Genomic DNA, 27,994 nt, shown 5'->3' with positions numbered 1-27,994 from the left:
AAACCCCCCTGAGAGACCCCCCAGCCAGGTATATATGCGGCTGGGGGGAGAAGGGGGGGTAAGCAATATCTTCCAGAGCACTCTCTTGCTTGCTATTATCATTTCTCCTCCTCCTCCAATCTCCTCTGACTTGATCGTCGGAGGGCCCCCACTACCCCAGTGGTGGTGCGAGGCTTGCTCGCAGGTTTCCCGGTGGAAGGTGGAGCGTAACCAACACCAACCAAGACAACTCAGACGGAACCCCGTCCACACCGCTGTGTCAATCGTTCTCGGTTTGGACCACCAGCAACAATTTTGAATCAAAAAATTTCCTCTCGGGCATTATTAGCCATACCAAATCTTAACAGTGACTCATGAATAGTTTATTTGGCATAGCTTTCTGCTACCATGATATGGATTGTGCCTAGACAACTTTTTACTGTAATATGGATTGTTACTATGATATGAAAGTAGTTCAAGTTAGTAGAAATACGCGATTGGAGAGGGCAAATATACAAAGCTTTTTATTTTTTGGATGAGAAATCCATAAAGCTTCTGGCAGAATCTTGGTTTTCTTGTATTCCACTCTCTAGAATGGCTGCCCCTACCTATATGAACTGGGATGACCCACGGTGGGCTTACATTTTGATCAGGGTGGGGAGTGTAATCATGGCCTCATCCAACGGTTGTTCGCTGACAGCATCACTTCTAAAATCCTTGCAACACCCCATGCAACAAGTGGGAGGGCTAGTACCTCGTTGGGGAGCTAATTATGAGAGCTACCTATGATCAGCTCTGTCACCTTTAGCTGACGACCAACTCAATTATGGGTGGATTTGGAAGCTGAAGGTGATTCATGGAAGTAGGTTTGGGAGAGGCTACCCTCTGCTAAGCTGTTAACTAAGTGGGGCCTGCTTGATCACATTTGCAAGAGACGACACAGCACCACCGAGACTTTGAATCATTTACTCATCATCTGGGATTCTAATGCAAGAAAGACTCTTGGTAACAAGGGCGTCTCCTTCAGATCTCCGGTCCAAGCACCAAAAATTTAATAGAAGGTGATTCATCTACTGACAGTCTCTTGGCTCAAAGACCAAAAAAAAAAGCTCCTCAGCTTTATTCCTGCAACAGGGATATGAGGTCGATTCACTGCAAAGTTTTACTGCAAGAGACGGAATTCAGACTGTCTACTTCATTGCAAACCTTGTTACAACCTTGACCAATTTCTGCTACTGTAACTCTTTTAACTTTTCCCCTGGTTTTGATGCATTTTGTCACAACGGACGTGGCACCCATTTCCTTCGCGAACGAAGAAAACAAAGGGCATTCCATGGAAATTCCACGATATACTACCGCAATATTAGATGGAAAAAAAAAACTAGAAACTAAAAGATAGATGGATTTAACATGGTTTTCATTTTTATCTGATTGCTATAGAAGATGACAAAGGTACAAAAGAACTATAAACCTTCTGAAATTTTTGTCAATAGTGAGATCTTTCATATTGACTTTCTTTGCCAGCAACTGCTTTCCCTGAGGGCTCCACCAGATCTCTGTATGGAAGATAATTCAGTAAGAATCCCTGAAGTAGCTTAAATCAATAAACGATTAGGACACCTCATAAACTCCTCGCTACCTCAATGCTGCAGTTGCATTAACAAAGACAAATGAAAAGCCCTTGTTCTGCGGATGACTGTAGATGGCAGATTGCAAGATTCATAACAGCTTCTCTTCAGTGTAAATTCTGTCTTGGGTGGGAATTATTGTTCCACTTTCATTACTCCTCCAATAGAGTTTGATACGTCTCAAGGAACATAAAACTTATGTACAATAAGTAATTGAAGGGATACAAGTGATTGAAGAAACCAATTATTGGGAAGCTCTATATACACTACCGAGACTTTACTGTGAGCCAAATGTAGAGTAATTAAACTAAAACCATATATTTGAATAGATAGATGCATTCCCCAGTTCACAGTTTCTCAACTTAAAAAGCCATGACACCAGAAAAATCAGGGTAACTTAATCATATGATCTAAGGAAGATATCAAAAGAAAAGGTGAGCTTTGTTTGTTTGATGAGAAAATTAATCCCAGCACCCTCTGACTTCCTAAACTTTCCCCTTTATTCGCAGACGACCCTCGGCACAGCTCTTGAATGCCACAAGGGATGGAATAAAGATTGAAACCTTGTCTCAAATTTCTATAACTATCAGGCTGAAAGGTGAAGCTCTTTACCAATCTCCATCAACAACGCTCCTCCAGAAGGAAGAAGGCATAAGAAAGCCTCCATCTCCATCTTCAATGCCACCCGAAGCTTTCTGTGTTTTGCATGCTAAATCACAAAAGGAAGCCTCGTCTCCAAGCAAAACCCCCTGTTGCCCTTTTCTTTCACTTGCAATAACTATGCTGGACCAGTATTCCCGTCTGCTTTTGGTTCAGTTCGGTTATAGGTGAGACTTCGTGCAGTTGGAGAGAGCGCATTGTTTCCAGAGCCAAGTGAGGAATTAGGAGGACCTTTCGTGCCCTCAGTGGGCTGAGCAGTTAAAGCTTCACGCTTCCACTGTAAGCTCCGGGCTCCAGGTTTAAATGGGAGGCGGGCTCTGAAAGCACCACCAATGGCACACCTTGGATATGGTATTCTGCCGAGCCTAGAAGCAAATGGAGAGCCCCGTGCAATGCGGGGCCAACCCAACATCGGGGCAGCTTCATGAGAGCTTCTTCGAACAACCTGCAACATAGCAATTAGCAAGTATTTTGCAACCACGACATCAACTAATATTTGCAATGTCCAAAAAGCAAGATATGCAGATGACTTCAAATGTTTCATGCAAGTGCTTTGAATCCAACCCTGCTGATGCCAACATGGATTGCATCAGGTTGATTTTGCTGCTTTCCCCCTATTTTAGGTTTCAAGGATTTAGAAAGGATAGATGATTGACTAAGAGAGCCTGTTTTGAACATGTGGAGGATACCATAGAACAGAAGAGCCAAACATCTAAACAGCCAGAAATCATGCCTATCCTGACACATGTTAAGCAACTGATCAGCTTACCTTCAGAATACGAGACATAAATGACGTGCCATTCAAAGATAATGCCGACTCTGCTGATTCTTTCTTCAAGAACTCTACATAGGCTGACCTGTTTCGGAAGGAAAACAAGAGCTACACTCAGAATGTTGTTGAAGAATAATGAAGATAGTCATAAGCCACTGTATAAACCATACCCTGTGGGTTGGCCGGTTGCACCGTCAGTGACAATTATTACTTTTAGCACTGCCCCAAACTTATTGAAATGGCGAGAAAGAGTATCTTTAGTGGCAGCAAAGTGGACCTGCAAATCAATAACATAACTATAAGAACTTGTGCAGTTTCATCTTTCTAGCACAGGGAAGTTAGACGATACTTACATTGCTAACAAAGAGAGTTCGAGAATCAACATCATCAGAAGGCAGGCCGGCTGTATACGAACCTGCAATTGCGAGAAAAATGTTTATTTCGTAATCTGTATAGACACAGAAAATCAAGAAAAATTACAGGAGAAGAATTCAAGGCATGGAACTGGCTGTTTACTGTAAAACTTCATTTCATATATGAACAAAAGAGCCTTCTATCTCTTACTTATTGTTATTTTATGCAGCCAATGAACACAATTGGATTATTCATGAAACAATAAAAATGAAAAAGAAAAACAACATTAATTCCACTGTGATAGCCTCATAGAGACACCTATTTTTTTTTCCTGACCAACAACGATCCGGCAAAAATGTTGACATATCCTCAGTTCATGCAACCAGAACAGTCAAATTTGAATAATGTCATATCTCATTATGCCACATTATGCAGCAGATTCTCTCCAACATTGATCTTTTAATTAACAAAGGCTACAATTTATATCTCATAGGTTCAATTCCATTACATACCAGGTGTTGATGTAGTCCTCTGAGGCTCCTTCTGAACATCTGCATGCTCCATTTCCTGATGTTTAGGCAAACATAAAAGTTCATTAAATGGGTAAATAAGGACATGGTTTTATCTGTATGTAAAACAGAGTTCAACCTTAACAAAGGAGGCACATCAAAGGAATCAAAGAAAGTACTATACTGCAAGTTGATTCATAACAGGATGCTTCTAAAGCATATTTCAAACACCAACAGGTTCATGGAGATCATTCTGTTACACTATGGAGAAGAAACCATCAAACTGTGCAGCAAAATGTTTGCAGGAGTTTAATAAAACATAACTAGGATACCCATTTTATACAAAATAAAGGAGATTAAATATAAATGTAAACATAAACCTTTTACCATAATTGCATTCAACCTTGCATACTAGAGTAACCAAAAAAGTAACCTCCTAAGGAAGATTTATTGGCTTGGTTCTAGTCACACCTTAAAAAGATACTGGATATTCAAATGTGTCCCAACTCTCATTTTTGACAAATAATAATGTAGAAGAATCTATGGCACATGCCTTAGGGGTATGACCCCGACCAGGCAAGATATCCATAGAATTTCATTTATATCAATGGGGGATGCATCCAGAACAACATGCTGAATGGCTATTGATGATATTGATATATACTTGAGCTGGAGTACAAGTCAATAGAACAGAGTCTGCAACTGATCCAAAATGTGATCTGCAGTATCCAGAAAATCTCAGAACTACAAGATTGGTGACCTCAATCATTTTTAGCTCTCCCTTCCCCTTATTCTCAGTTGAACCAAAGGTCCTAGTTATGTTTCCCAACCATGTACTAATACAATATAGATTGGGCAGCTGAGCATCAAAACACCGCCTAAATTCTCATCACGATACTGATATAAACTTTTAGTTTGGAAAAATTACAGAATCTTCCCAGCTCCACTAACAGATAGAAGAACCAAAGACAGGAATTCTAGGATGCTGAACTACAACATCCTGTTTAGACATGAAAGTAGAAGGGCAAACTGATCCACGAGAAAATTAGAAAAAGAAAGCAGGACACAGTAGCAACAGAAGAATTCTTAAAAGTCCGGCTAAGGAGATGGCAGCATCCAAATACTGCACAATGATCTACACAGCAGTTTATCAAAGCTCCAGTTCATGCTTTTTGATTTTTTAAATTTTTACCTTTTTCTAAATATGACTTCAAGTAGATGCACAAACATCTTCCACTACAAAATCTTCATGATTTTGGTTCAGAGAAAATATCACTACAACAATATGATTATAAAATACATAAGTATACCAATATTTTTACAACCCTTGGCTAATTTTTGCGAAAAGAGCTATAAGATATTTTAAAGTTAATTTCTAAAGAAATGCCTACCTTACTGCATAAAAAAAAAAAACTGATTATTCAGTAAAAGACCTCTTACTTTTATATTCTCAGACTTGGTAGCATCATTCTCCTTTTGCAGTCTATCATTGGGCTTCCCTACATTCATCTCACTCTTCTCTACAGTTATTCGATTCTCAGCCTCAGCAACATCCCTAGGAACTTGGTAATGTGGAGGTTTCCATGTATTCACGTTAACAGAGATATTCAGGATCTTGCTAGATGTCATTGCTGCTGAACTAGCAGGTGGATCCTGATCCATCACTCTTGTTTTCCGAACTACTTCATCAGCATTCTGTGCAACACTATACTCCATCGTCTGTAACATTTTATCCTTGTGAGCAAAAGAGGCACTTTGAGAAGTATCTGAACCATGATGTGTTACAATACCTACTTGATCATATTCACCATTATCTGAGGAATAATCATCATCCATCCCAGTTTCCTTCTCTGCCATAGTCATATCCCCAGCAAACTCCCTGTTGTCATCACTTCTTTCATGATAATGAACTCGGTTTAATGCTGGAATATGGTCAAAATTTTCATCCTCTCCATCTTCCAGCTCTGGTGCTCTAAAATCTGATGACTGATTAATTGTCTCCACAGCGTCAATATCTTGTCCCAATCTACCAAAAACGCTACTTGAAGATCTAAACTTTTTCACATCCTCAGCAGCTTCTGCTGCAGCTTTGAGTGCAGTTGACAAGGCACCTGGCACTCTCGCAACTGATTTTGTTCTCTGGGGTCTCTTATCCTGCAGAGAATCTGTAGTGGATGTGGAAACCACAGAACGAAGTCGCTTCGAAGTTGGCTCAGTTTTAGAGATTGATTGATGCACAGTCCTAACTGCATCTCGAACAGCAAATTGGAGAAGTCGGCGTGGAGCACCAATCGCTGGATGGGAAGCTGAATCTCTCTGCAATGATTCAGAAATGTAATAAGTAGTAAGGTAGTTACAAGAGGAATTGCAACCTAAAAGAATACTCATGACATGCCTAAACTTCATTTCATCAATCACATACTGAGATTCTTACAAGAGTCTGATAAAACACACCTGCATCTCAAAACATACACAAATATGCACCACATACACGCACATGCACATGTAAATTAGATACTGAGAGTCTTACAAGAGTATGAATCAAGGTATGCCGTACCGGCCGGTACGAACCGGTCCAGGTTGGGACCGGTACCGGATCAGCATGGGATCCGGTACTGAAAACTTTTCAATGAAAAACTGGCTGATAGGACTGCCGTACCGGTACGGAGCCGGTACGTGACCGGTACGGACCGGGCCGGGCCGCCATCGGTACGCCGACCGGTACCGGCACGGCGAACCTTGGTTTGAATAATACAACCCACATGCACCCAAAACATACAAACACACATCTGCACCATATACACCACATACACATGCATGCATACAGGTGCATGAGAACACATGCATGCACAGATATATGCATACGTATACACCAAGGTATCAAATACTGCTGGAACAGGATGATACGAATGGTTCCACACCATTCCAGCAGCTCTAGTGCCGGTACACAGTGTGTCAGTATGGGATGCAGTTTGGTACTGTGTTGATACCCAGCAATATAATATTCCTGCAAAAAAAAGGGTACAAGGTCCAGTACTAGTTTTGGAAACCTTGATATACAATGACAAATAAGCACATAAATAAACAAGCAAGCTACTTTTCTTTTACTTTTTTATACGCTTTTTAAATACCCAGAAATCATATTGCATGTCAAAAATGCAACTTATAATATGTGGTAATGTGAATCCTGAAAATTGTAGCTTCAGGAAAGTACAAATTTGAGAATAAAGTTTTCTATCAAAAAAAAATAGTGCCAGTTAGCTTGAATACGATAAGATAAATCCATATTAACAGCGATTGGGCTTGAAATTCATGCATGATCATAAATTAGCAGCATCTTTGACATTTAGCAAAGTAACTTTGCGAATTCCAGCAATCCCAGAGCATAAGCACCAAATGATATAGACATGTTTCTCCGTAAATATATATTCGTATGTAATACATATTCCCTTTTGGCAATATAAGATCCAAGTGATGTCTTATGACCATATATTGGTTATTGAGATGTCAAATATGCACATGGTCCATCAACTTAATAGAAAGGTGGCATGACCAACCTTAATTGGGTGTTCTTCATCTTCTCTGCTCCGCTTTTTGTGAACTTGAGGCTTAGGAGAACGAGATCGTCTAGCAAGATTAGTTCTGTGGTGTGTTTTCTCCTCAGAGTGCAAGATATCAGTCACAACACTTCGAAGAGGAAATACTTCGGTATGCCCATGCCCCAATCCTTTCCACTCCCTACCATGCCGACTTCTCGACACTTTAGTCAACTTTTCTCTCTCATATTCACAATCAGTCTGCACATTACCAGTCTGATGCCCAGGTTGTGAAATGTGTCTTCCTGGCAGTTGATTCGATATGGAACTGGTCCTAACCACTTCATCAGGAAAAGATTCTTGTGGCTGCACATACAGATGTATATTTGAAGAGAGGTGATCCCACAGCCTGCAGCAAGATGGTTTCAACATAATCACCTCAAGCAAGCTAAATATTCACACCCTTATACCAATCCTACAGAACTGGTTGCATCTGAAGATGTCTGAAAGAGAGATTTTCTTACCAGGATACAAAAGTGACACTATCATCCCCCAAAAACACATTCAGCTCCTTCCTGGACTCATCTTTGCGCCTGCCATTCCTGAGCAAGACAATGACATATTCCTGCAAGTGCAACTTGAAAAGTCAAATTTTTCCTCCTTAATGTGGAAATGTTTTGTCAAACAATCTATGCTTATGTTAAGCTTATTTCATGCAATCACTACAATTGTGTCAAAACCTAACCAAAGCATAAAAGCACTAACAAAATTCTTAAAACTTAACTAATTAAACAAATGTATAAATGATAGTGAGAACCTGCAAGAAATGAATTAATAAAAATGCAATAATCCAGAGAAAGAAGGCATATCATAAACATGGAGGAAAAATAAAAAGATAGTACATCCTGTTCATTATAAGTTGTTGTCTTTTTAATGTTTTCAGCTGCTACTGTTTGCCACCAGAAGCAAATCATTGATGGTGCCTCATCTAATCCCATTTGAAACAGCATTCTTTACCAACAAAAACAAATCAAGTCCTACTGTGGAGTCCTATTTATGTGAATTCATGTCTTCCACTGCTCTTCTTGACATGCCTAAATTCAAATTAATACCTCCTGCTAACAAGTTAATTGCACACACTTGATCAGGATTTATTCTCCATCACATCAGAGGTTGTTTATATGATTTGACGAGCAAATTCATTTCTCAACCACATTCCCCCAAATTTTTACCCCGTAATTTCTTAATCACATCCTCATCTCATCTCCAATCATATTATGCAAAGACAGCCGATATTGCACAACACATTATGTAACATTGGTTGCACCATGTAATAAACTTCTTCCCTTGAGCCCACTTGAAATGAGGTAGTGGATCGAATTGTGGATGTTATCACTTGGGGCATTGGCTGGTGGGATTAGGAGTTGGTTTCCATTGTGGTAAGTATACTAAAAGATGGGTGAGTGGGTCTGACAAGTTGAGGTTTTCTACAAAATAGAAGGAATCTGTTTGGGTTTGTTTCTTGCTGTAGTTGAGTTCTTTTAATGGACATGCGCCAGAACGTGAAAAGATTTTGATGTACATAACTGCTTATGTTTAACAAAAACACATTGATCTCTCTATCTCTCTAGGTAAATAGGTACCCACAAAACTTTTTTCATTCCCTCTCGAAACAGATCATGATAAGACAAACAAGCAAATGACATCTTTGGTACAAAAGCCAATGCATCTTGCAATAACTGATGGTACCAGAATCACCAAGTTAGATGAAGTTGCAGATTCAATGGAGGACACCAACATGCTTCATAGCCTGCATCTTAGCTGAAGTAAAGGAGCACTCTGCTTTGCCAATATCAACACCTTGATTGACTCCTCTGAAAGATTTAAGCTATGGACTCCAAATATGATCACACCACTGGGGGGAGGTGTAATGAAAGGGAGAAATTTCAACCAACTATTTATTTAGTGAATGAGTTAGGAGTATTTATGCAATGGCACAGCTGAACTATTCAAACTTAATCAATGCATTATCACTAGCACCAGTTCTTCTATGTGGGTGTATTTGACAGAGCAATTCTTTCATTATCATCAAAATTTGACAGACCAATTAATCCAGCTAGCTTTATTCCATTGGTTCCATGGAAAATTGGGTATTTTACAATGGGCAGGGAGATTTACTTATGCTCTTGAATTCTTGTATGGACCCATTGAGCATGAAGATCAAAGACTTGTCTTGGTGAAATTTTGGCAAGTGTCATAAGTTCGAGATAATCAGGATCAGTTTGAGGCCCTAGACAACTTCATGCAAGATCTAAACAAGACTTTCATGGTCAATTCCTCTTAGAGGAATCTGAAGGACATTCACCCAAATGTCCATATATCACAGCCTCTGCCACTCTCAGCTACAATTAGGGCCTCTTTGGAGCCCTACAGGTCAACCAACCTGCAAGTTAAGCTGCATGCCCAGCCCACATCAGATGTTTGGAAGCTCGTATTTCAAAGACGAGGTGCAAATAGAGCTTCAATAGGCCAGCAACAGAGGCCCAATTTCCTGCAACTCAACCTGTGGCCAAAATGACCGCGAGACAAGCTGCAGGCTCAATTTCCTGCAGCCAAAATGACCACAAGACGAGCTGTAGTGCTTTCCACCCCATGACCCCGGTAGCCTTACCCACCCTGCTACACTTTTTCCTCACCTTTATCTCCTCTCCTTCCCCCTATCTTCCACCTTCCGGTTCTACCGCTCCCCCCTCTTTCCAACCATGCCCTCACCTCTCACCCCTTCTCCTACTTCCTTTTCCTACATCATCGATATTGTAGGTCTCCCCCTTTGCCTCCATCTCATTCTCCACTGCTCCCCCCTTTCCTTACTTCGATCTCTTCCTCAGCCATCCCCCTTCGCTGCTCCCTCTTGCCTCCTTCTCCTTCTCCACTGCTGTTGACAGCCAACTCCTCCTTTGTCGCCAATAACCATCTTTTCCACCTCCATCTTTCCGTTGCTTCCTTATCTCTTTCCTCGCCCCCATCTCCTCCTCCGACACTTCCCCTCTCATCTTCCCCCTCCTCTAATCCAAACATGAAAGGTTGAACCTCCTGCAACTCAACTACTAAAGCTTGAATTGCAGTGCAACTTGAATTGCAAGGTTCCAAACAGACTTGCAGTCTAGAAGGTTGCAAGAAGAAAAGCTGGTAGCCAACAAATGCCAAGGCCGGGCTGAAGATCCCAAAATTTCACCAACCATAGGATAGGTACGATGAAAATCTCACAACTCCCATCAAAAGGTTGCCTCCTATGAAGAAACAATCATCTACCAAAAAAATAAAAGGAACTATCAAGCATAGGCAAGTGCACTAATGTCGTCCTCACCATTCAGGGGCTCTCAACCACCACTAACTTCTATTTTGTTTCCTTTAAGAGAGTGCGAGCTGCTATGCCGTACTTGGACCCAGTGGCTTCATTTTTAAGGCCAATCCTCTGGGACTACTCAAGTTTGTGAATAATGTTCATCTTGAATGGGAACTCATACCACTTTCATGGCATGTAACCCAGGGAGCTAATGGAAAGAAAACTCAAAAAAGACTATAAAAAAGGGCAACAATGCGATGATCCTTCATAATTCAACTTGGTAGACACTCCATTGGACTATTGATATGATCCATGACTCCAAATATTGTCCAAATTTGATGAAGTGTTTGCAGAGTCCATTGGCATTCCCCTGCTACATATACATAACCATTAATTTCTTCACCAGGAAAAGACCCGACTAGTTAGTGTTAGATCTTACTATTACCCACAATTTCAAAAAGCTAAATTGGGCAGGGGAAGTAAGTGAGAAGCCAAGAAGTTGGAAGTTTGTATCATCCATTCTGGCCAAAGACTATCTCACCTCTAATATTGTTGGTGCGAAAAGTGACAAAAGTTGGCGGATATGTATGAATTGTTAAGCCTTGAACCATGAGAATGAATTGTTAAGCCTTGAACCATGAGAATGAATTGTTAAGCCTTGAACCATGAGAACAACAAAAAGTACCTAGAGAAACATCTAAGGAGTTTCACAAAAACATGATTAAAAGAGTGGATTTAACTGCTTCCTACAACAAAATTGCAGTATAATACTGCTATTCATTCTTGTACATAAACAACTACATTTTAAGCATTCTATGCTCTATCTTCCCTTGGTCTCTAATCCATATTGTGGCATCATGAAAGTTAGATAATGAAGGAAATGGAAAGTCATTATCTCCTTTTAAAGATTCTCGAGGAAAATTTGCATGCCACCCAAAAGCTCACATAAAGCAGATGGCTAAATTGGAAAGGACTGAGCACAGATTTTAGGTGGGAAATTGGGTATACTTAAAGTTGCCACCATATCAAGAGCACTCTGTGGCCTTACAAGAGGCCCTTATGCTATCTCCAAGGTATTATGTTCCCTGTCAAGTATTCAAGTGATACAATCTAATGGCACCATAGCATCTAGGCTTGATCTGTTGTCATAATAACATATACATTCTACGTCCAATGTCCCCATTTTAAGAAGGATTTGGAGTTCATATTACTACACAAGCATCATTGCCTTTGATGCATGTAATGTAGTTATTTAACCTTTAACCTTATCCTGAGGTAGCAGTCCACTAGGTTCTTTTTGTTGTTGTTGTTGTGGATGGTGTCAGTTGTGTTGTTGGCTGGTTGCATTAAGCTTTAGTTTCCTATTGTTGTTTGGAATATTAGGAGATGGGTGAGTGATATGACACGATAAGGTTGTTCTCAAAGTAGATAGAATTTTATTTGCATTTGTAGTTGAGTTTCCTTTATGGATGTGGGCTAGAATGTGAATGAGTCTTTATGTATATATTTGCTTGCCTTTGAAACAAGCAATTCTGGTCTCTTGAAACTTTCTTTGGGAAGATGGTTTCCCTCAGAGTAAGCCTTTTCCATTCCCTCCCAAAATAAGCTCATATTGAGATAAAGAAGCGCATAACACTCACTGCATCCAACGATCACCTGCACTCCGCAAAGCATCTCCACTTCAATTGGTTGAATTTTTCATGAAAAATGCCCAGCCGGAAAACACTCAGATGATTGAATGTTTATTTATGGACCTCCGATGACCTGCATTATGGTCTAGCGAGAGAGAAAGAACAATACAAATTATAAACCAAATTACTGGTTAGTTCACCACATCCAAGTTAACAAACCAGTTCATATAGTAACTTCAACCAATTAGACGCTTCAATTAGTTAGCTATCTCCCCAATCTCAAATTGAAGTTTAAAAACATCGCTAGAACCACATATAACACGAACAAATACTACTTTCCGACCAAAAATCCCTTCTTTTTATTGCAGGACACATTAAACCGATTAAAAACAGAACTTGGAGGTTCAAACATTTCCCAGAGAATCAAAATTTTACGAACATATAAAAGAGAAATAGGCGAAATCATACCACAAGGGTGTCGTCGGTGTAATCCCCCATGAACTCCTTCAGCTTCTCCTTCACCCTGTCCCGGAGCTTCAACACGCCCTCGGCGGTGAAACTGACCTTGAACGTCCGATCATCGACGGCAAGATCCGGCCCGTCCATTTCCGGACTCGGGGAGGAGGTCCGCCAAAACCCTAAATCGGAACTTTTGGGGCGATTTCCACGGAGAAACGAACAGCAAAAAGAACCAGAAGTGAAACCCTGATCCGCGATTTATTGCTCTCGGATTAAAAAGAAGGGGACATTTAGAACTGGATCGCGCGTTTCCCTGGCGACCTTTTTCGTTTCCCCGCAAGGGGAGTATCGCTGCAACCGGGGCTCGGATAACCAGCGCCGGTGCGGGCGTTTTCACAGGGGGTGTAAGGCCTTATGTAGAGGAATTTAATTAGACGATTTTGCCACTAATCCTTTGACGAATTTACCTGGCTAAGAGGAGAACATTGATTTCTTTCTAGGGCGTTGCGGGGGAGATTAGAGTCACGAAAAACCACCTTATTCGTGGGAGAGGCGTGTGAGCGGCTTCATATTTCCGGTGCCACCCCTAGAATTATTTCTGCGAGGGCGGCAGTCCTGTGAATCCGCTGCAAACCGGGTTGTAAGAAATTCTTACGGCCTGCTTAGGTGAAAGGCAGATGTTTGGCTCTAGAGTGAGATTGGAAGATTTCATGATTTATATGTCCAACTAGTTATATTATGTCTTTTTTTTGTGTATCCAAGGTGTAGAAATTTTCTATAAGATGAATCATAAATAATACTTCTCTCCTTGTTTGTGCCAAAATCTGATATTACACAGGAATCGAATGAAAACTATCATGAGAAAAAAATGGTTACACCTTTATGTTAAAATTTTATATGTACATTAGTGCACATTTTCTCTTGTACAATTGTAATGAATACTTAAGGTAGTTTTAGTATGTTTTTTTTTTGTTTATGTAAGTTGTAGGAATTTTCTATGAGGTGAATTCTAAATGATTTTTTGTCTCATATATGGAAAGTCTTTAAGATGAAGTAACGTAAAGTTTAAATTATGAAGATATGTTATTTTGTGCACTAGGAGAAAAGTAGGGCAAAGTTTGATGGTATATATGAATTGAATAAAATTTGTTACGAGAAAAATATATCATCACATATAATTTTAATCTGCATCATAAATATGTTTTATTTCATAAATAGTAGAAAAATATAATTAAGCCAAATTTTTTCTATACATTAAATATTCATGGACTAATGTTTGACATCTCTCTGTGTGTGTGTGTGTGTATATATATATATATATATATATATATATATATATATGCGCATATGTAAAACATTCATGTCATTCAAAGTATCTACATGCATATCATTTAAAGCATCCAAATTTTAAATCTTCTTTCTTTGCCTAATCTCCTTGGCATTAAAAGCTAGAATATATATAATCACCCAAGCCTGTATAATGATAATATAAACATTAGTCAAAATACATGCTAGTAATACCTATATTTCTTTATTTCATGGATCATATTTAAAATAATATAATTATCGTACAACCTTGCATGTTGTTCTTTTTTTTTTTCTCCAGAATTCTCTCTCAAAAGATCTATTCAATAATATCCACCTACAACCTTGCATGCTAAATGGTGCTTTTTTCTGGATAATCACATGTTACTAAACTATCCTACTTTAGCCGAAAATTCATGGTAAATTTGTGGTCACTTTACAAGAACACGTATTAAAACTAAGTTTGCATAAAGTGACCTTAGTTTTATTGTTTTTTTTTTTTTTTTTTTTGTACAGTGACGATTCACATACAACGGGTGTAGGTGCAGCCCATGATCACCCCTTTTAACCAACGAGAAATTATACCCCGATGTTTGTTTCTGTAGACAGTATTCATCAAATGCTGATCTCAAAGCACCGTAATAAATGGTTGCAATCATCTATGATGGACGGTCATATGGTGCCCGCCGTAAAAGATATAATTTTTTTTAGGCAACTCAGCTGTGCACAGCCTCCGGGGCCGCAGCTGGATTTTTTTTTACTTTTTAAGTATAATATTCTGTGGGCTATTTCGGAGTGAGCATCTACGTAGAAAATTCTAAGATGGGCCGGAGAGAAAGTCCCGGGCAGCTCCATACTTGCCCGATCTGGAAAAGGCAAATGTAATACGCCCCACGTAAGGCGGTCCCGTGAATTTACCCAAAAACATAAAAAAGCAGTCTCGTGGCGGCCCCACTCGCTAACAGCGACGTGGACGCATCAGAGCCGTCCGTCCCTCTCGCTCGCCTACTCGGCATTGAACGCCGCTCGGGCAGCGCGGGCAGACTTCACCGGTTCGTGTTGGCAGCAGAAGAAATCCATCTTATAAATAGCCTCCCGGCTCTCTCCAATGTCAAACCTAATTCTCTCTCTTTCTGATCGACGCCTTCTTTTCTTGCCCTCAATTCTACGATATCGAGGCGACTCTGTTGTTTAGGGTTGGAGTTCAGAACTTTTCCTAATTTGCTCCTCCTTTTTTCCTTTGATTTGACTCTGGAGTTGGGTAGATTCGGGGGGTTTTCACGTCTTTGTTTATGTAATTGGAGCAGGAATTGACGAAGGCCGTAATTCGGAACGCGGAAGGGCCTTCCTACCGAGATAAACAGGTGTGTGTTGGATTGTTCCTGATGGGCTTGGATTAGGTTTTATATGGCGTGATCGTTCTCTTGTTTTGCTTTTGTTGATTGGTTTTGGTTTAGATTGTGTTTTTTGTTGCTGCAGGAGTGTTGATTTGGTTTCTTTATGGTAATTATGTTTTTTATTTTATGCTGTTCTTTCAAAGAAATTACTGATTCGTTACAAGGTTTGTCCTTCCTTTTTTTTTATAAGGTGTTTTCTTTTTAAAATTTTTATTCCTGCCTAGACATACTGATTTGGGTTCAATCATACTCATATTGGGTTTAAACTTAGAATTTTTCACTTTCGGGTACGCCCTGAAATGATCCGCCGCAATAGGGAAATCTTAATTTGGTGGGCCTTTCGATACAATCAAATAGATTGCCACAAGGACGCCATATTCTAGAAGCCCAAACTATATGATTGAATAAATCCTCCTCAATCTATTGGGGGTCGACGGCTCCTTCTCCTTCTTCAAACTCCGATTCGTATTTTTCATATCGAAATCTCTAATCAATAGTAGAACAAGATCCATTTTGCATCATATCTAACTGATTTCTTGGTTCGGACAGAAAAAGTAATGTCACTCGATTATTATCAAACTGACTGCAATCTTTTTCTGTCCATAAGGATTCCATCAGAGCGCTTTCTACTTCTAATAGGTCATGAACTAGATCAGAATTATTCTCAATAAATCCATTAGAAGCGATCCAATTTTTTCATCGGGTTCGGGTGAAGACCAAAGATCTTGAGCGACCGATCAGGCAGAACAACTCAAAAGATAAATAAGTATCGTTATTTCTTCATGCTCGTTCCAAGTGAAATCCCCTAGTATATGAAAGAATGAAAAAGTGCTTTCATTGTTGTGGAATAAGAAGCCTTCGTATCTTAATGCATGTATTTAATTTATTCGGAGCTATTAGAACGGGATCCACTTTTTGGAGAATATAAGTTGAAGCAAGGACAGAATATTTCTAGTCGAACATCTTTTACAATTCCTGGAGAGATAGTTCTCTAATAGACTGAAATCTGACCCATTTTCTCATCGAACGAAGGGTACGAAATCAATCAGATTGATTTTTTGATAAAAAAAAAGTACTATGTGAAATCTTCAGTTTTTTTTCTCTTTCTCTATTCCTATCCCATAGGTATAGCGTTTGAATCAATAGAGAACCTTTTCTTCCGTATGAATCGATATTATTGCATTTCTATTCTTTTTTCGATACCTTCCAAGAAAAATTCTGAATTGGATCCAAAATTGACAGGTTGGCGTGAGCTTATCCATGCGTCATGCACTTTTCAAATAGGAATCAATTTTCTGACCTAGCTTTCGTGCTTTGGTAAGTCGTCTGAGATCCTTTCGATGACTTATGTTGTGTTGAAGGGATATCTATATGATCCGATCGATTGCGTAAGGCCCGCGGTAGCAATGGAATCGGAGAAATTATACAGAAAAGATAGTTCTTTTCTATTCTATTATATTACTATTAGTATTAGTTAGTGATCCTGGCTCGGTGAGTCCTTTCTTTTGTGATGAACTGTTGGCACCAGTCCTGCATTTTGTCTCTGTGGACTGAGGAGAAAGAGGGCTCGTGGGAAGAGGGTTGTACCATGAGAGAAGCAAGGAGGTCAACCTGCTTCAAATATACAAAATGGATTCCGGCAATGCAAGGGAGTTGGACCCTCATGTCAATCCGAATGAATTAGTCTTTGAACAGAGGTAAATTTTTGCCTGCTAGGCAAGAGGATAGCAAGTTACAAATTCTATCTCGGTAGGATATGTATTTCTATTACCATTAAATTAATAAATGAAAATGAAGTAGTTAATGGTGGGGTTACCATTATCTTTTTCCTTGTATGTATTTTTAAGAAAAGAAATTTGTCCATTTCATTATTTTTCGAGGTCTCAAAAAAAGGGCGTGGAAAAACATAGGAACTCTTGAATGAAAATTGAAAAGAAATGTAGCTTCAGTTCCTTCGGAAATGTAAGATCTTTGGCGCAAGAAGAAGGGATGATCCCTAGGTATTCAAACGATTTGTATCAATAGATTAGTTCGATCCAAAACTTGAGAAAAAGGAATTTGTCCATTTCATTATTTTTCGAGGTCTCAAAAAAAAGGGCATGGAAACACATAGGAACTCTTGAATGAAAATTGAAAAGAAATGTAGCTCCAGTTCCTTCAGAAATGTAAGACCTTTGGCGCAAAAAGAAGGGATGATCCCTAGGTATTCTCTACCTACCCACCTGTGTTGGTTTTGGGTATAGGTACCCTTTTGTTGAAGGTCGTTCGAGTTTTTTCTAGGAGTATGGCATGGGTTGCTTTAGCGCCGTAGCGCCTGGTACTCAGGCATTGGCTCGAGGCATTTTCTTTACCCTTTCTTACCCTAAAAAAGCAGGGTCAGCTTGCGTCCTTGAACTGATAACCATCTTTCAGCTAACATAGCCTTCTCCATCCCTCGGGACCAACAAGAGGTAGTACAGGAATATTCACCTGTTGTCCATCGACTACGCCTTTCGGCCTGATCTTAGGCCCTGACTCACCCTCCGTGGACGAACTTCGCGAAGGAACCCTTAGGTTTTCGGGGCATTGGATTCTCACCAATGTTTGCGTTACTCAAGCCGACATTCTCGCTTCCGCATCGGGACTCTGGCATCAAAATCCTTTTTTTATTCCGTTTGTTTGGAATATGCCTTCTGATTTATCCGTGTTCTTGGTTAAGTATGCTGATTTGATTTCATCTCTAATGTACTCTGACTAAAATTAGAAAAATTCTAATATCAAATATGCTTTGTTTGTAAAAGTTCAATTTTTTGGATCAAGTAATGCGCTCCCCACTTCTCCCCCCACCAAAAAAAAAAGAAACACGTGCTTCCATCAAATGGTCTTCAAATCTCGGTTTAGGTTGTGGGACTTTTTTTCCCCTTTTTATAAAACAAAAATTTAAATATGAGCTTCGGGCTTTAACTGAAATTGAGATCTCTGGTCTTGGTAAACAGATTCAATGTAGAATAATCCATATAATGTTGCAACGGATGTTTGATGTCCTAGAGCACACTTTTAACTCCATCGTTCTGCCTTATTTATTGAAGTTGTGGCTGTCTTGAAAAAAAATAGGTTTACTCTCAGGTTGTCAATTCTTTTCGTTTTTTGGAGTAGCAACATAAGATATGTTAGGTTTAGGGTATTTATGGTTAAGAGGCTTTCCCGTGCTTGTGGTGAGGTGTCTTGATTCTGTTGATGGTTTGCTATTGTATTTCAGAATTTTGAGATAACAATTGGTGGAGGAGGGTTGAAAATATGGAGCACAACAAGACCGAATGCCAAACTCCTGAAGCTCCAATTCTCTGCATCAACAACTGTGGCTTCTTTGGGAGTGCAGCAACCATGAACATGTGCTCCAAGTGCCACAAGGATCTGATATTAAAGCAGGAACAGGCCAAGCTGGCATCATCATCCATTAATGGCATTGTAAATGGCAGTGGTAGTAGCAGTGGAAAAGAGCCAATAGTTTCCGAGAATGCAAATGTAGCTGTTGGCCCAGTGGAGCCAAAAACCATCTCTGCACATCTGTCTGATTCAACAGTCATAAGTGAGGGTGGTGAGACAAAGTTGAAGGTCAGCCCAAATAGATGCAGCACTTGCAGGAAGCGAGTTGGGTTAACTGGGTTCAATTGTCGTTGTGGAAATCTTTTCTGTGCAACACATCGCTATTCTGAGGAGCATAACTGCCCATTTGATTACAGAACAGCAGGCAGAGATGCTATAGCCAAAGCCAACCCTGTTATCAAAACTGAAAAGCTTGACAAGATCTAGAGACGTGGACAAGAAGGTTGATGGAATCTGAGAAAGTTTGTCTTCTTGTCTATGGCTTCTCAAATCATGCTCTCTGCTTGTCTTCAGGGGCATTCATTATTGCCATAAATGGATGGAGGCATGATGTGGTGGCTTCCTTGTAGCCTCAAGAACTTGTTGGTTGCAGAAGGTTTCCATGTTGGCTCTGATGTGTAAGCTTTTTATTTGCATTGTGGATGATTTAAAGTTCTTATGATGTGGCTATCTTTATGATTTTCTGTTGTATCTTCTGTATTGTGTTTCAGCAGTGATAGTGCCCTAGTGATGTGAATGGTTTATATCTTCTTTGTGTTTCATTGCTATTTCTGCAAAATGGAGTTTCAAGGGAAAATTGGGATTCATGGTGATGTCCTATAATCTGGAAATGATGATCATTTATTGATTAACCTTAATCTCTTCCCGATCCTTAGATCTAATTCTGGAATTATTGCTGATGCCTGATTGTTTATTCAATCCTGTTATCTGGTAAAAATATCATCATATATCTGATATTTGTTGCTTCATCTGGTTTGTACGTGCTGTTGGTGTTTTCTTCCTGTGGTTGCACCTATTTTAGAACTATCATGAAGCAACTAAAGAACTTCTTAAGCAATCTGTGGTCTGTATGAAGCCATCTCTAGCTAGAAAAATTATCAGATGAAGTATTGATAATGTTCATTTCTTCTTGTTATATCTCATAGCATGCTATGATGAAATTTCAGAAATTTGCACTTATAGCTGTATCTCAGTAGTCTATTTTAGTGCCCATTACATTTCACAAGTTGGACTGGTGTAAAGAAGAAATATTGAATATTTGCGGCCTTGAACATATCATGTGTTTTTTCTTGCACATTATGGTTGCAGTTTATGCTATTGCTGTGTCGTAGGGAGTTTATAGCATGCCACTTCTATGTGTTGGAGGGACTTTATGGTATGCTATTTCTATGTGTTGTAGGGAGTTTATGGTAGTGTCTGATAGAATTATTTGGCCTTCTGAAAAATGGTTGCCTGGGTAACTGTGGGCTTTCTAGGCAGGGTGCCTGGCAATGCATGAGCTTCTGCCTTCATGGTTTTGCATAAAGTTGAGTTATTTGGCTTTCTGAAAATGGCTGCCCGGGTTCCTGTCGGCTGTCTAGGTAGGGGAGCCTTGCAGTGCATAGGCTTCTGCCTTCATGGTTTTGCATGAAGTTGAGTTATTTAGCCTTCTGAGCATGGCTGCCTGGGTGCCTGTAGGATGGCTTCTTGGCTGCTATAGGCTCCTGCCTTCATGGTTTTGCATAATGCTTGGGTGCAGAGGATGACAATGGTTTATGAATTAGTACTGGATGTTGCCTAGATGCTATTTTCCATCACTTATTACACCTTAACTACAGGTTATGCTTTGAATTATAGTCTATAACTAGGCGCTAGTGCCTTGTAAAACATTGCTTTCTTTACCAATTCTGGTTTTGGAGATATGATTGTTCTTATCAATATGCTGGGATTTAGTGGTCACATATGCTAGGAGGCACCTTCATTCTCACCATTAGTACAGCACACAAGTTGCCTGGCTAGTTCAATGAGTTGCATGGAGTTCCTTTTGTTGGTTCTCACTGAATTGGGTCTCTAAGACTATCCATTTCAAGAGAGATTTTTAGGAAAGTAATTACCAAGTTATTCTTCTGTGGGATATCTCGTGAGCTTTTGTGAGTGTATAAGCCGAAGGTATTAATGATGTTTTGGGTTTACCAAATGAAGGTGAGGGTGAAAAGATTACTATACGTGAACTGCATGACTTAGGTATTCAAGAAATCCGAAGGTTATTTATGAAATCAGTTTGAGTTCTTGTCAGGTCATGCAGGTAACCAGCTACATGTATTTGAACATTGTCCAATCATGCTCACTTTAGATCCGTTGATCGTATTATTCTTACAAGCTGACTATAGAGGCTAGTATATATTGTTATGGGTGCATGCGGCCTATACTTTAATGCTTGATTGCTTGCATGATCACTACAAGGTGAATTAAGATGTTTATATCTGATGGCACATACAATCTCATGTGATTGGACAAAAGTAACGGTTTTTTCTTTTCTGACACTGGGGTGGGGGGGGGGGATGATAACATGGCATTTAATGTGCTTTAGTGAGGTCGATTTCCCTCTGCGTGGTTGTATAAACAAGAACGACTTTATCCATCTGCACTTGATCACCCTTCTTTAAAGTTGTAGATCTTATTATCATGTACCAAATGAGTGGCATATATATCAAATTCCAAATCAAAAACAATGCATCAAACTTTGATTTATTTTTGCTAAGTTTTATGTTATTCATGGAACTTGAGAACCTCCCAATGATGATTCTTTATTTTCCCATTTTGTAGCATTCATTTATAATGAAAAGCTTTTCCAAAAAAACCATCCAAATAAGTTCATGTTTGTCATCTTTCCCATTGTTCAAGTTGGGACTATATAGGTTTTCTAGTACATATAACATAGGTTGAGTTTTAAGCAAAATCAGGTGGTCCATGATTTGAATGATGCAGTTTTTGACTTAGGGATCCTTAGATTATACATTGGGTTTATTCTGTTTGGTTACTATTAAAAGTCTTGCTTGTCATCTTTGTCTGGGCCCTTGTGACATCTATGCTGACCTTGTAAGAGTGCATGATTTTGAACTATATAACCAATGAGGTAGTTTTTGGTACCCTGCCAACTTTCAATTCAGGCTTCATAGCAGGTTTCTTGCTTTCCTAAAGTTCTGGAAGCCCACTAGTTAACTTTTAGAGGGCTGGTATCAGGTAGAGAGCTAGTTATAGACATTTTCAATCATGGTTAGATTGTACCATACTAGATAAAGCTAATCACTTATAGGTGAGATAAGGATTGCCGCTATACTATATGTGATGGTTACCTAGGTATAAGATATAAAATGAAGTGTTGGATAGAATTTGGATTATGGCGTATGAACCAGGATTAAATTCTCAGTGTCTCATTAGTTTTTCTATTTGGGGATTGCTTATCTTATTTTTTTTTGTTCTGTATGTGTTTTCAATGACTAATATATTTATGATTTTCATATGATGCTAAATGTCGAACTTCAGTAATTGTCTTGAGGTTGCGGACTGTCAAACTTTAGCTCGACAGTTACAGTTGTTAAACAAACTGATTTTGAGGATACATGTGGCAACTGATTTGGGTATCCTTTATGTCTTATTGCATTACCAACATTGTTTTGCAATATATGCTGCAATGCGTCATACGACATACTGTGGTTTTTGAGTGTAAGGAAACAACAATGAAGTTGAGGGGAGGTTATTAAGGCTAATTGAGTAGTAAGATTCATAATTTTGCAAATGAATGCCTAAGAGGAAGCTTGGAAGTTCAATTGGTTTAGAATTAGATTATCAAATGGTCTGCTGGATGAAGTGATGTTCTTTTAGAGTTTTGTGCATGTGAGGGCACGTGTTAGGCTTTTATGGAAATTATAGAGAATTTTACTAATGTTGGCTCCAGGAATGTGGGTTTAATTACTTAAAATGGTGGCCAGGAGTGGGGAGTATTGAGGGAGATGGGTGTATTCTAGGACTAGAAGATTTTGAATTTGTATGAACCAAACAGGAAGCTTATTAGGGCAACAAATGGGCTAAAGTGATAAAAGAAACATATGGATGTGGTCATTTTCCTAGAGGGAGGCTGCAGTGTGGTAAGAGCTGAAGGGAAGAAAGGAGGTGCGAGGGAATGGATGTTGGGTGATGAGATATTATATGGAAAATCTTCTAAGGGTGCCATCTAGTAGGTAAAGTCTTTGGGATTGGTATCAAGGACCTGGGGTTGAGTACCACCCTCACCCAAATTTCGGCTGGGATCCCCTGTCCTGGTTCTTAAAATATAAGAGGATACGGCAAATCTAACTTGGATGTTGTTGCACAGGAAATTGCAGAGAGGGATATGTGGTGAAGTTTAAATTATGCATTGGAATTTAATTGGTTGGAAATTTAGCACATAGAGATTGAGATTTTCATACTAAACAGATGTATGCGTAGATATGGTATCTGGATTTTGAGCATTTTATTAAAGGGCTTGATGTCTGTCTCTATTTAAATACTGGATTCACTATTCAGTGGAAATTTAAATTTGTTTGTTTATACAGTTGCATCATCCAGCTCATGCGGTCTTCAGAGGGTGAAGCTCTTTATTTTTGAAGTCAAAAATCGATGCCATTGATAAAGTGTCTTTCGGAACATTGCTTTATTGCATATGCAAATGCATCATCTTCCAATTATATTTTACTAATATTTTTTTTGTGCTATACATGTGAGCCTCTGGTGGAAGGATATGAAAGAAGGGACAGAGGAAAGGAGCTGGGGACTCAAGAGTATAGGAATCCGAGACTTCAAAATGTGCTGAGAAAGAAGAAATGTATGGCATTGGGACTATTTAGTATCGGAAATAAATAACAAAAGGAAGTCGAGCCTTGAGGTGGTGTCGAAAAATTGGAGTCATTGGACATGCAACACAAATGCCTGATTCTAGTCATAAGTTACAGATGTGCATTGACATTTGCCCGTTGTTTAGTTTTAAGATCATGCTGGCTGACATGACCATCTGTCTTAGGGATCTAGGGCAGTGAAGTGGTTTTATGGAGATCAATTTAATCCTGTTTTGGAGAGAGAGAAAATTAGAACTTTGTTTTGTTGCTTAATATTTTGGTCAGGCTACAATAAGTGGCAGATATCTCTAATCTTCTTTCCCTTGGTCTGCTGATTTATCATGCTATTCAAGATTTTTTAAGATATTAGATCATCTAGTGTTTTCCCTTTAGTGCTGAGACATTGGATGTCTCATGCGATTGTACTCGTGTGGTTCACAAAATAAGTTAATTTGATTTTGAGGTACTTAAGCATATGTGTTCTGTTTTACAATGCTTGCGATGGTTAGTAAATCTCTAATATTGCCTTCGTTTGTATGTATGCAATCTTAGAGTAAGCATTGTTCCTTGGCCATGGCACCAGGAATGGTGTGCCATGTGGGCTATTAGGCTATAGTTCTCCGGTTGATACAATTAAATGTTCTGAAAAGAATTATTTCATCCGTTTAACTTGGATATTGTATGACCTCTGGTTTTGGATGAAGGGCTTGACTGGACTTTAATCCTGCTTGTGGGAATTATCATTCAATAACAGCAATCGCTATGTAATGCAAAATCAACATGATGGTTGCGACTGTTTTGTGAAATTATTAGACTTCGTGATGTCTAAGCTATCTTTTATTCTATCTTAGCTTTGTATGACACGGGCGATTGAATGGCCTAAGTAGGCAACTTTCTCTAACAATTTTAGTAAGAAATGGCAAGAGATGCAAGAAAGAAGTTTTTGATAAAATTAAAGAAGAAGAAAAAGGAAAAAAAACAAGAAATACAAGATGAAAGCAAAGCAAAACATGAACTTTGTGGTGTAAGTTTATGTTGAAAGCATATCCATTGTTTAATCATTTGTGCTAGGTTTGGTACGAGACATGACATTTTAATCATATTGCCTCTAGGTGCATGTGGACCTCAACTTTGGTTATCATAGAAACATTTAACAATGTTTGGCTAGAAGAATCTTTAGTTACTTTGTAAACCTTAATAGCCATACGGTAGCGATTAAAGAATGTGCCGAGATCTTATAGGCAGCACCTGCATAATAGTGATAATCTTGAATTAAATTATCTTTTTAATAAAATAATCCAAACTAAATCGAAATTTTTAATTTTTAATAAACAGATTTATTTTGGGTTAACAAATTTTTAACCTAATTTTGTATCCAACTCGACTAGTATCTGATCCGACCCGATTTGATTGCTACACTGAACCGAAGATTATATAAAATATCAAGAAGATGCGGAAAATATCTGCAGCATTCAGAGGATCTTGAGTGTCAACTTTAAAACCACATGATGAAAATTTCAACTAAAATGCTGCAGAAGTATCCCTCAAAAATGGCATGATTGTATACCGCAAAAGATCCATCAGGCCCGCAACATGTTTTAGAAGGCCGAATTCAGAAAACAAAACCAGAAGCAAGATGGTGATGATCATTTGACCACAAATTAACATCACCGTAACCAGAAAGTGACCAAACACCCAGCGGAAATGCCCAGAATGCAACAAGTCGAGACCACGCGAATCCTCAGGAACAGGAGGTTCAAGCTCTTCGATGCCTGGAGAGCGAGGGTGAGGATCTGAAGCCGGCCTTGCTCCTCCATCTTCCGGAAGAAAGCGATCGGCTTGAGACTCCGGCGCATGAGGAAAGCCAGCGAGAAGGGGAAGGCGAAGGCCATGAGTCCCTGGATCGAGACCTCGTCGGGGGGCCGCACCGCGTAGGCGATCCAAGCACCGAGGCCGAGGTGGGCGATGCCCAGGAGGGCGAGGGCGGTGCTGAGGTCGTAGATGGACTTCCTCAGGGAGTCGAGCACCTGGCGGGTCTCGTTGGCGAGGGCGGAGACGTCGCGCTCCACCGTGGGACCGGTGATCTCCTGGTGCTGCAATTCAGGGGGGGATCGGGGAGGCTCTCCGGCATCGGAGGAGCTCTGCGGAGGGATCGATGAGAAGCTCCTGTTGGTCCTCCTGGGATTGGGGCTGCTGGATTGTTCGAAAGTTACGATCTTGGAGAGATCCGAGTGCGATTTGAGCGCATAAATGCTAGGGTTCATGGAAGCCAGTGAGGTGGGGATTGTGGGGGAAATTGGGTAGGACTGGAGGAAGCTTGGATTAGGGTTGGGAGAGACCGAGGAGAGGAGAGTGACATCGGAGGGAATGGGGATTGGTTTGGAGAGAGTTCCGAGATGAGAGTTGGGCTGGAAGAGGGTGGTAAAGGAGCTGAGATTAGGGTTTTTAGGGTTTAGGAGGAGGAGCTTCGAGGTTAATCTGCGAGAGAGGAAGGATGCCATTTTCTGTGGATGGAAGGGGGAGGAGAGGGAGAACGACGCAGCCGCCTACAACTATTGCTTTTTTTTTAATCGATTTATTTATTTTTTCCAGTTAAACCGCCTGTTACCGTTTGACCCTGAGATGATGGAATTCTGGCGATTGAGCTAAAATGGTGATATTAAGATTTGTGTCTCAAAAAAAACAAAGGTTGATATTAAGATCCTGGAGGAGATTGGTGATACTAAGTGTTGCTGGAAATTGGACCCGGGGGCCGCTGCGAAGCCGGGGAAGGAGGAGCTCCGCCGCGGGGAGGGCGGACGGCGGTGCGCCGGCCGGCTGCATCCTCCTGTGCCCTCCTGGGGGGTGTGAGAGAGCGGAGAGGAGAGTGCGTCCTGTCCTGTCCCGTCCTGCAAAAAAGCCGGTGGCCGGGCTCCCCGGCGCCGGCCCTCCGATGCTTAAGTCAGAGGAGGCAAATATGTGGAGAGAGCAAGCCAGAGGGTGAAGAAGATGAAGAGGATATTGTGCTTAATTGTGTCTGTGCTGTTTACTTGTGTTCCGATCCTCGTCCCCCCTTTCCTCCCCGGGTCCCTTTTATAGAGGGATTTTATGTTGCCCGGGAGGTGACAGGGAGTTTGTTCTCTTTTGTAATAATTGGGCACGATTTGGCCCATTAATGGCGTAGTGGAAAATAAGGCCGACTCAGACCGGAACCAGGGAGTTGTCACGGTCGATCGGACCTGTTGGAGTGGTTGAACCGCCGGCCGTGGTGGGCCCGGGGTCCATGGATGGTAAGCGCATTTATTACCGAATGAACCGGCGGTCAGGGAGAGCCATACGCTTTGATGGTTCAGTGATCCGGAGATCGTCTTGAGCCGTGTTCATTAAATAACTGAGCGCATCGGAGACTTGAGGGGGTCTCATGCATTAATGGCAGGTCGTGCCAAATACCTGCGGAGATCTTATGTCTTGACGGCTTGGAGATAGCGGCAGGTTGTAGTGGAGTTGTCAAGTCCCTCAGGGGGTTAGGTAGGGGTTGAACATTTGGTCAAGGCAATCGGCTCGGCAGGGGTGCCGAGCCGAGCTGGTCGCCCAATGGGGCGCCCTGTGGCGGGGTCGCTTCTAATGCCTCTGGTCGGCGCCCTTTGATCGAGCGCCTCCTAGCCGAGCGCCTTTATTTCGCGCTCTTTCCTCTCTGGTCAGCGCCCTCCAATCGAGCGCTTTTCTGGTCGGCGTCCTCTGGTCGGCTCTTTCTAGCCGAGCATCCCTACTTGGTCGTTGGTTGGTCCGAGCGCCTCTTGGCGCTCCGATCGGCACTCTTGGTCCGAGCATCTTTTCAGATCGGCGCTCTCTAGCCGAGCACCCCTCTGGTTGGTGCTCTCTGGTCGGCACTCTTTGGCCGAGCGCCTTTCCGGTCGGCGCTTTTTGGCCGAGCGCCTCCGTGGCGGTATGACTTGGGGTTTTTCCTCCAACACTAAGAAATGTGAGTTGTTCATTCTACTTTGCTTTTGGAAACCTTATCAACCCTCTTGCACCAAAAGTACTGCTAAGAAATGTGATTTGTTAGTTCAAAGTAGATTGATTATTTAGCATGTTATAACTGGCTGTGTCCGTAAGCATGTGATAATAGCATGAGATCATGAATTAAATCCCAAGGGGCATGAGGCATGCCATGCTATGGATGTTTTAGAGCTTAATTTAGCGAATATTTCATGATTTGC

The 27,994-nt window shown here is 40.5% G+C and overlaps 2 protein-coding genes, 1 long non-coding RNA gene and 1 pseudogene across 9 annotated transcripts; 1 reads left to right on the top strand and 3 right to left on the bottom strand.

Annotated features, from left to right (window-relative positions):
* Nucleotides 1-1,377: 1,377 nt before the first annotated feature.
* On the bottom strand, nt 1,378-1,741 carry LOC148700709 (uncharacterized). The gene is made up of 2 exons (XR_015971298.2): nt 1,619-1,741; nt 1,378-1,535 (listed from the first exon to the last, which is right to left on the bottom strand). It is a non-coding gene; the product is annotated as an uncharacterized LOC148700709 (long non-coding RNA).
* Nucleotides 1,742-1,901: 160 nt separating this feature from the next.
* On the bottom strand, nt 1,902-13,382 carry LOC103711372 (uncharacterized). 2 transcript variants are annotated; one of them, XM_008797486.6, is made up of 10 exons: nt 12,884-13,263; nt 7,963-8,063; nt 7,460-7,847; nt 5,697-6,218; nt 5,343-5,621; nt 3,906-3,960; nt 3,393-3,454; nt 3,210-3,316; nt 3,037-3,124; nt 1,902-2,712 (listed from the first exon to the last, which is right to left on the bottom strand). In XM_008797486.6, exons 1-10 carry the CDS (start codon nt 13,019-13,021, stop codon nt 2,386-2,388), a joined length of 2,067 nt encoding a protein of 688 aa, XP_008795708.4. In that variant the 5' UTR covers nt 13,022-13,263; the 3' UTR covers nt 1,902-2,385. The 2 variants fall into 2 exon arrangements, with proteins under 2 accessions (XP_008795708.4, XP_008795707.4); XM_008797485.6 differs by having other exon boundaries at nt 5,343-6,218; nt 12,884-13,382.
* Nucleotides 13,383-15,221: 1,839 nt separating this feature from the next.
* LOC103711371 (zinc finger A20 and AN1 domain-containing stress-associated protein 8 pseudogene) lies at nt 15,222-24,269 on the top strand (annotated as a pseudogene). Of its 5 annotated transcripts, none has more exons than XR_015971295.2 (4): nt 15,222-15,375; nt 15,487-15,543; nt 16,819-16,893; nt 18,815-24,269. The product of XR_015971295.2 is annotated as a zinc finger A20 and AN1 domain-containing stress-associated protein 8 pseudogene, transcript variant X5 (transcript). The 5 variants fall into 5 exon arrangements; XR_015971294.2 differs by adding an exon at nt 17,105-17,273 and having other exon boundaries at nt 15,274-15,543; XR_015971291.2 differs by lacking the exon at nt 16,819-16,893.
* Nucleotides 24,270-24,893: 624 nt separating this feature from the next.
* Nucleotides 24,894-26,516, bottom strand: LOC103711370 (uncharacterized). The gene has a single exon (XM_008797480.6). It carries the CDS (start codon nt 26,294-26,296, stop codon nt 25,463-25,465), a length of 834 nt encoding a protein of 277 aa, XP_008795702.3. The 5' UTR covers nt 26,297-26,516; the 3' UTR covers nt 24,894-25,462.
* Nucleotides 26,517-27,994: the final 1,478 nt, after the last annotated feature.

This window comes from Phoenix dactylifera, chromosome 11, assembly GCF_051530095.1.
Source record: "Phoenix dactylifera cultivar Ajwa chromosome 11, Ajwa_hap1_PhDact_Kaust_v1.1, whole genome shotgun sequence".
Lineage (NCBI taxonomy): Eukaryota > Viridiplantae > Streptophyta > Magnoliopsida > Arecales > Arecaceae > Phoenix > Phoenix dactylifera.
The sequence above is the reverse complement of the archived record's forward strand: the minus strand, read 5'-3'. Positions and strand labels throughout refer to the sequence as shown.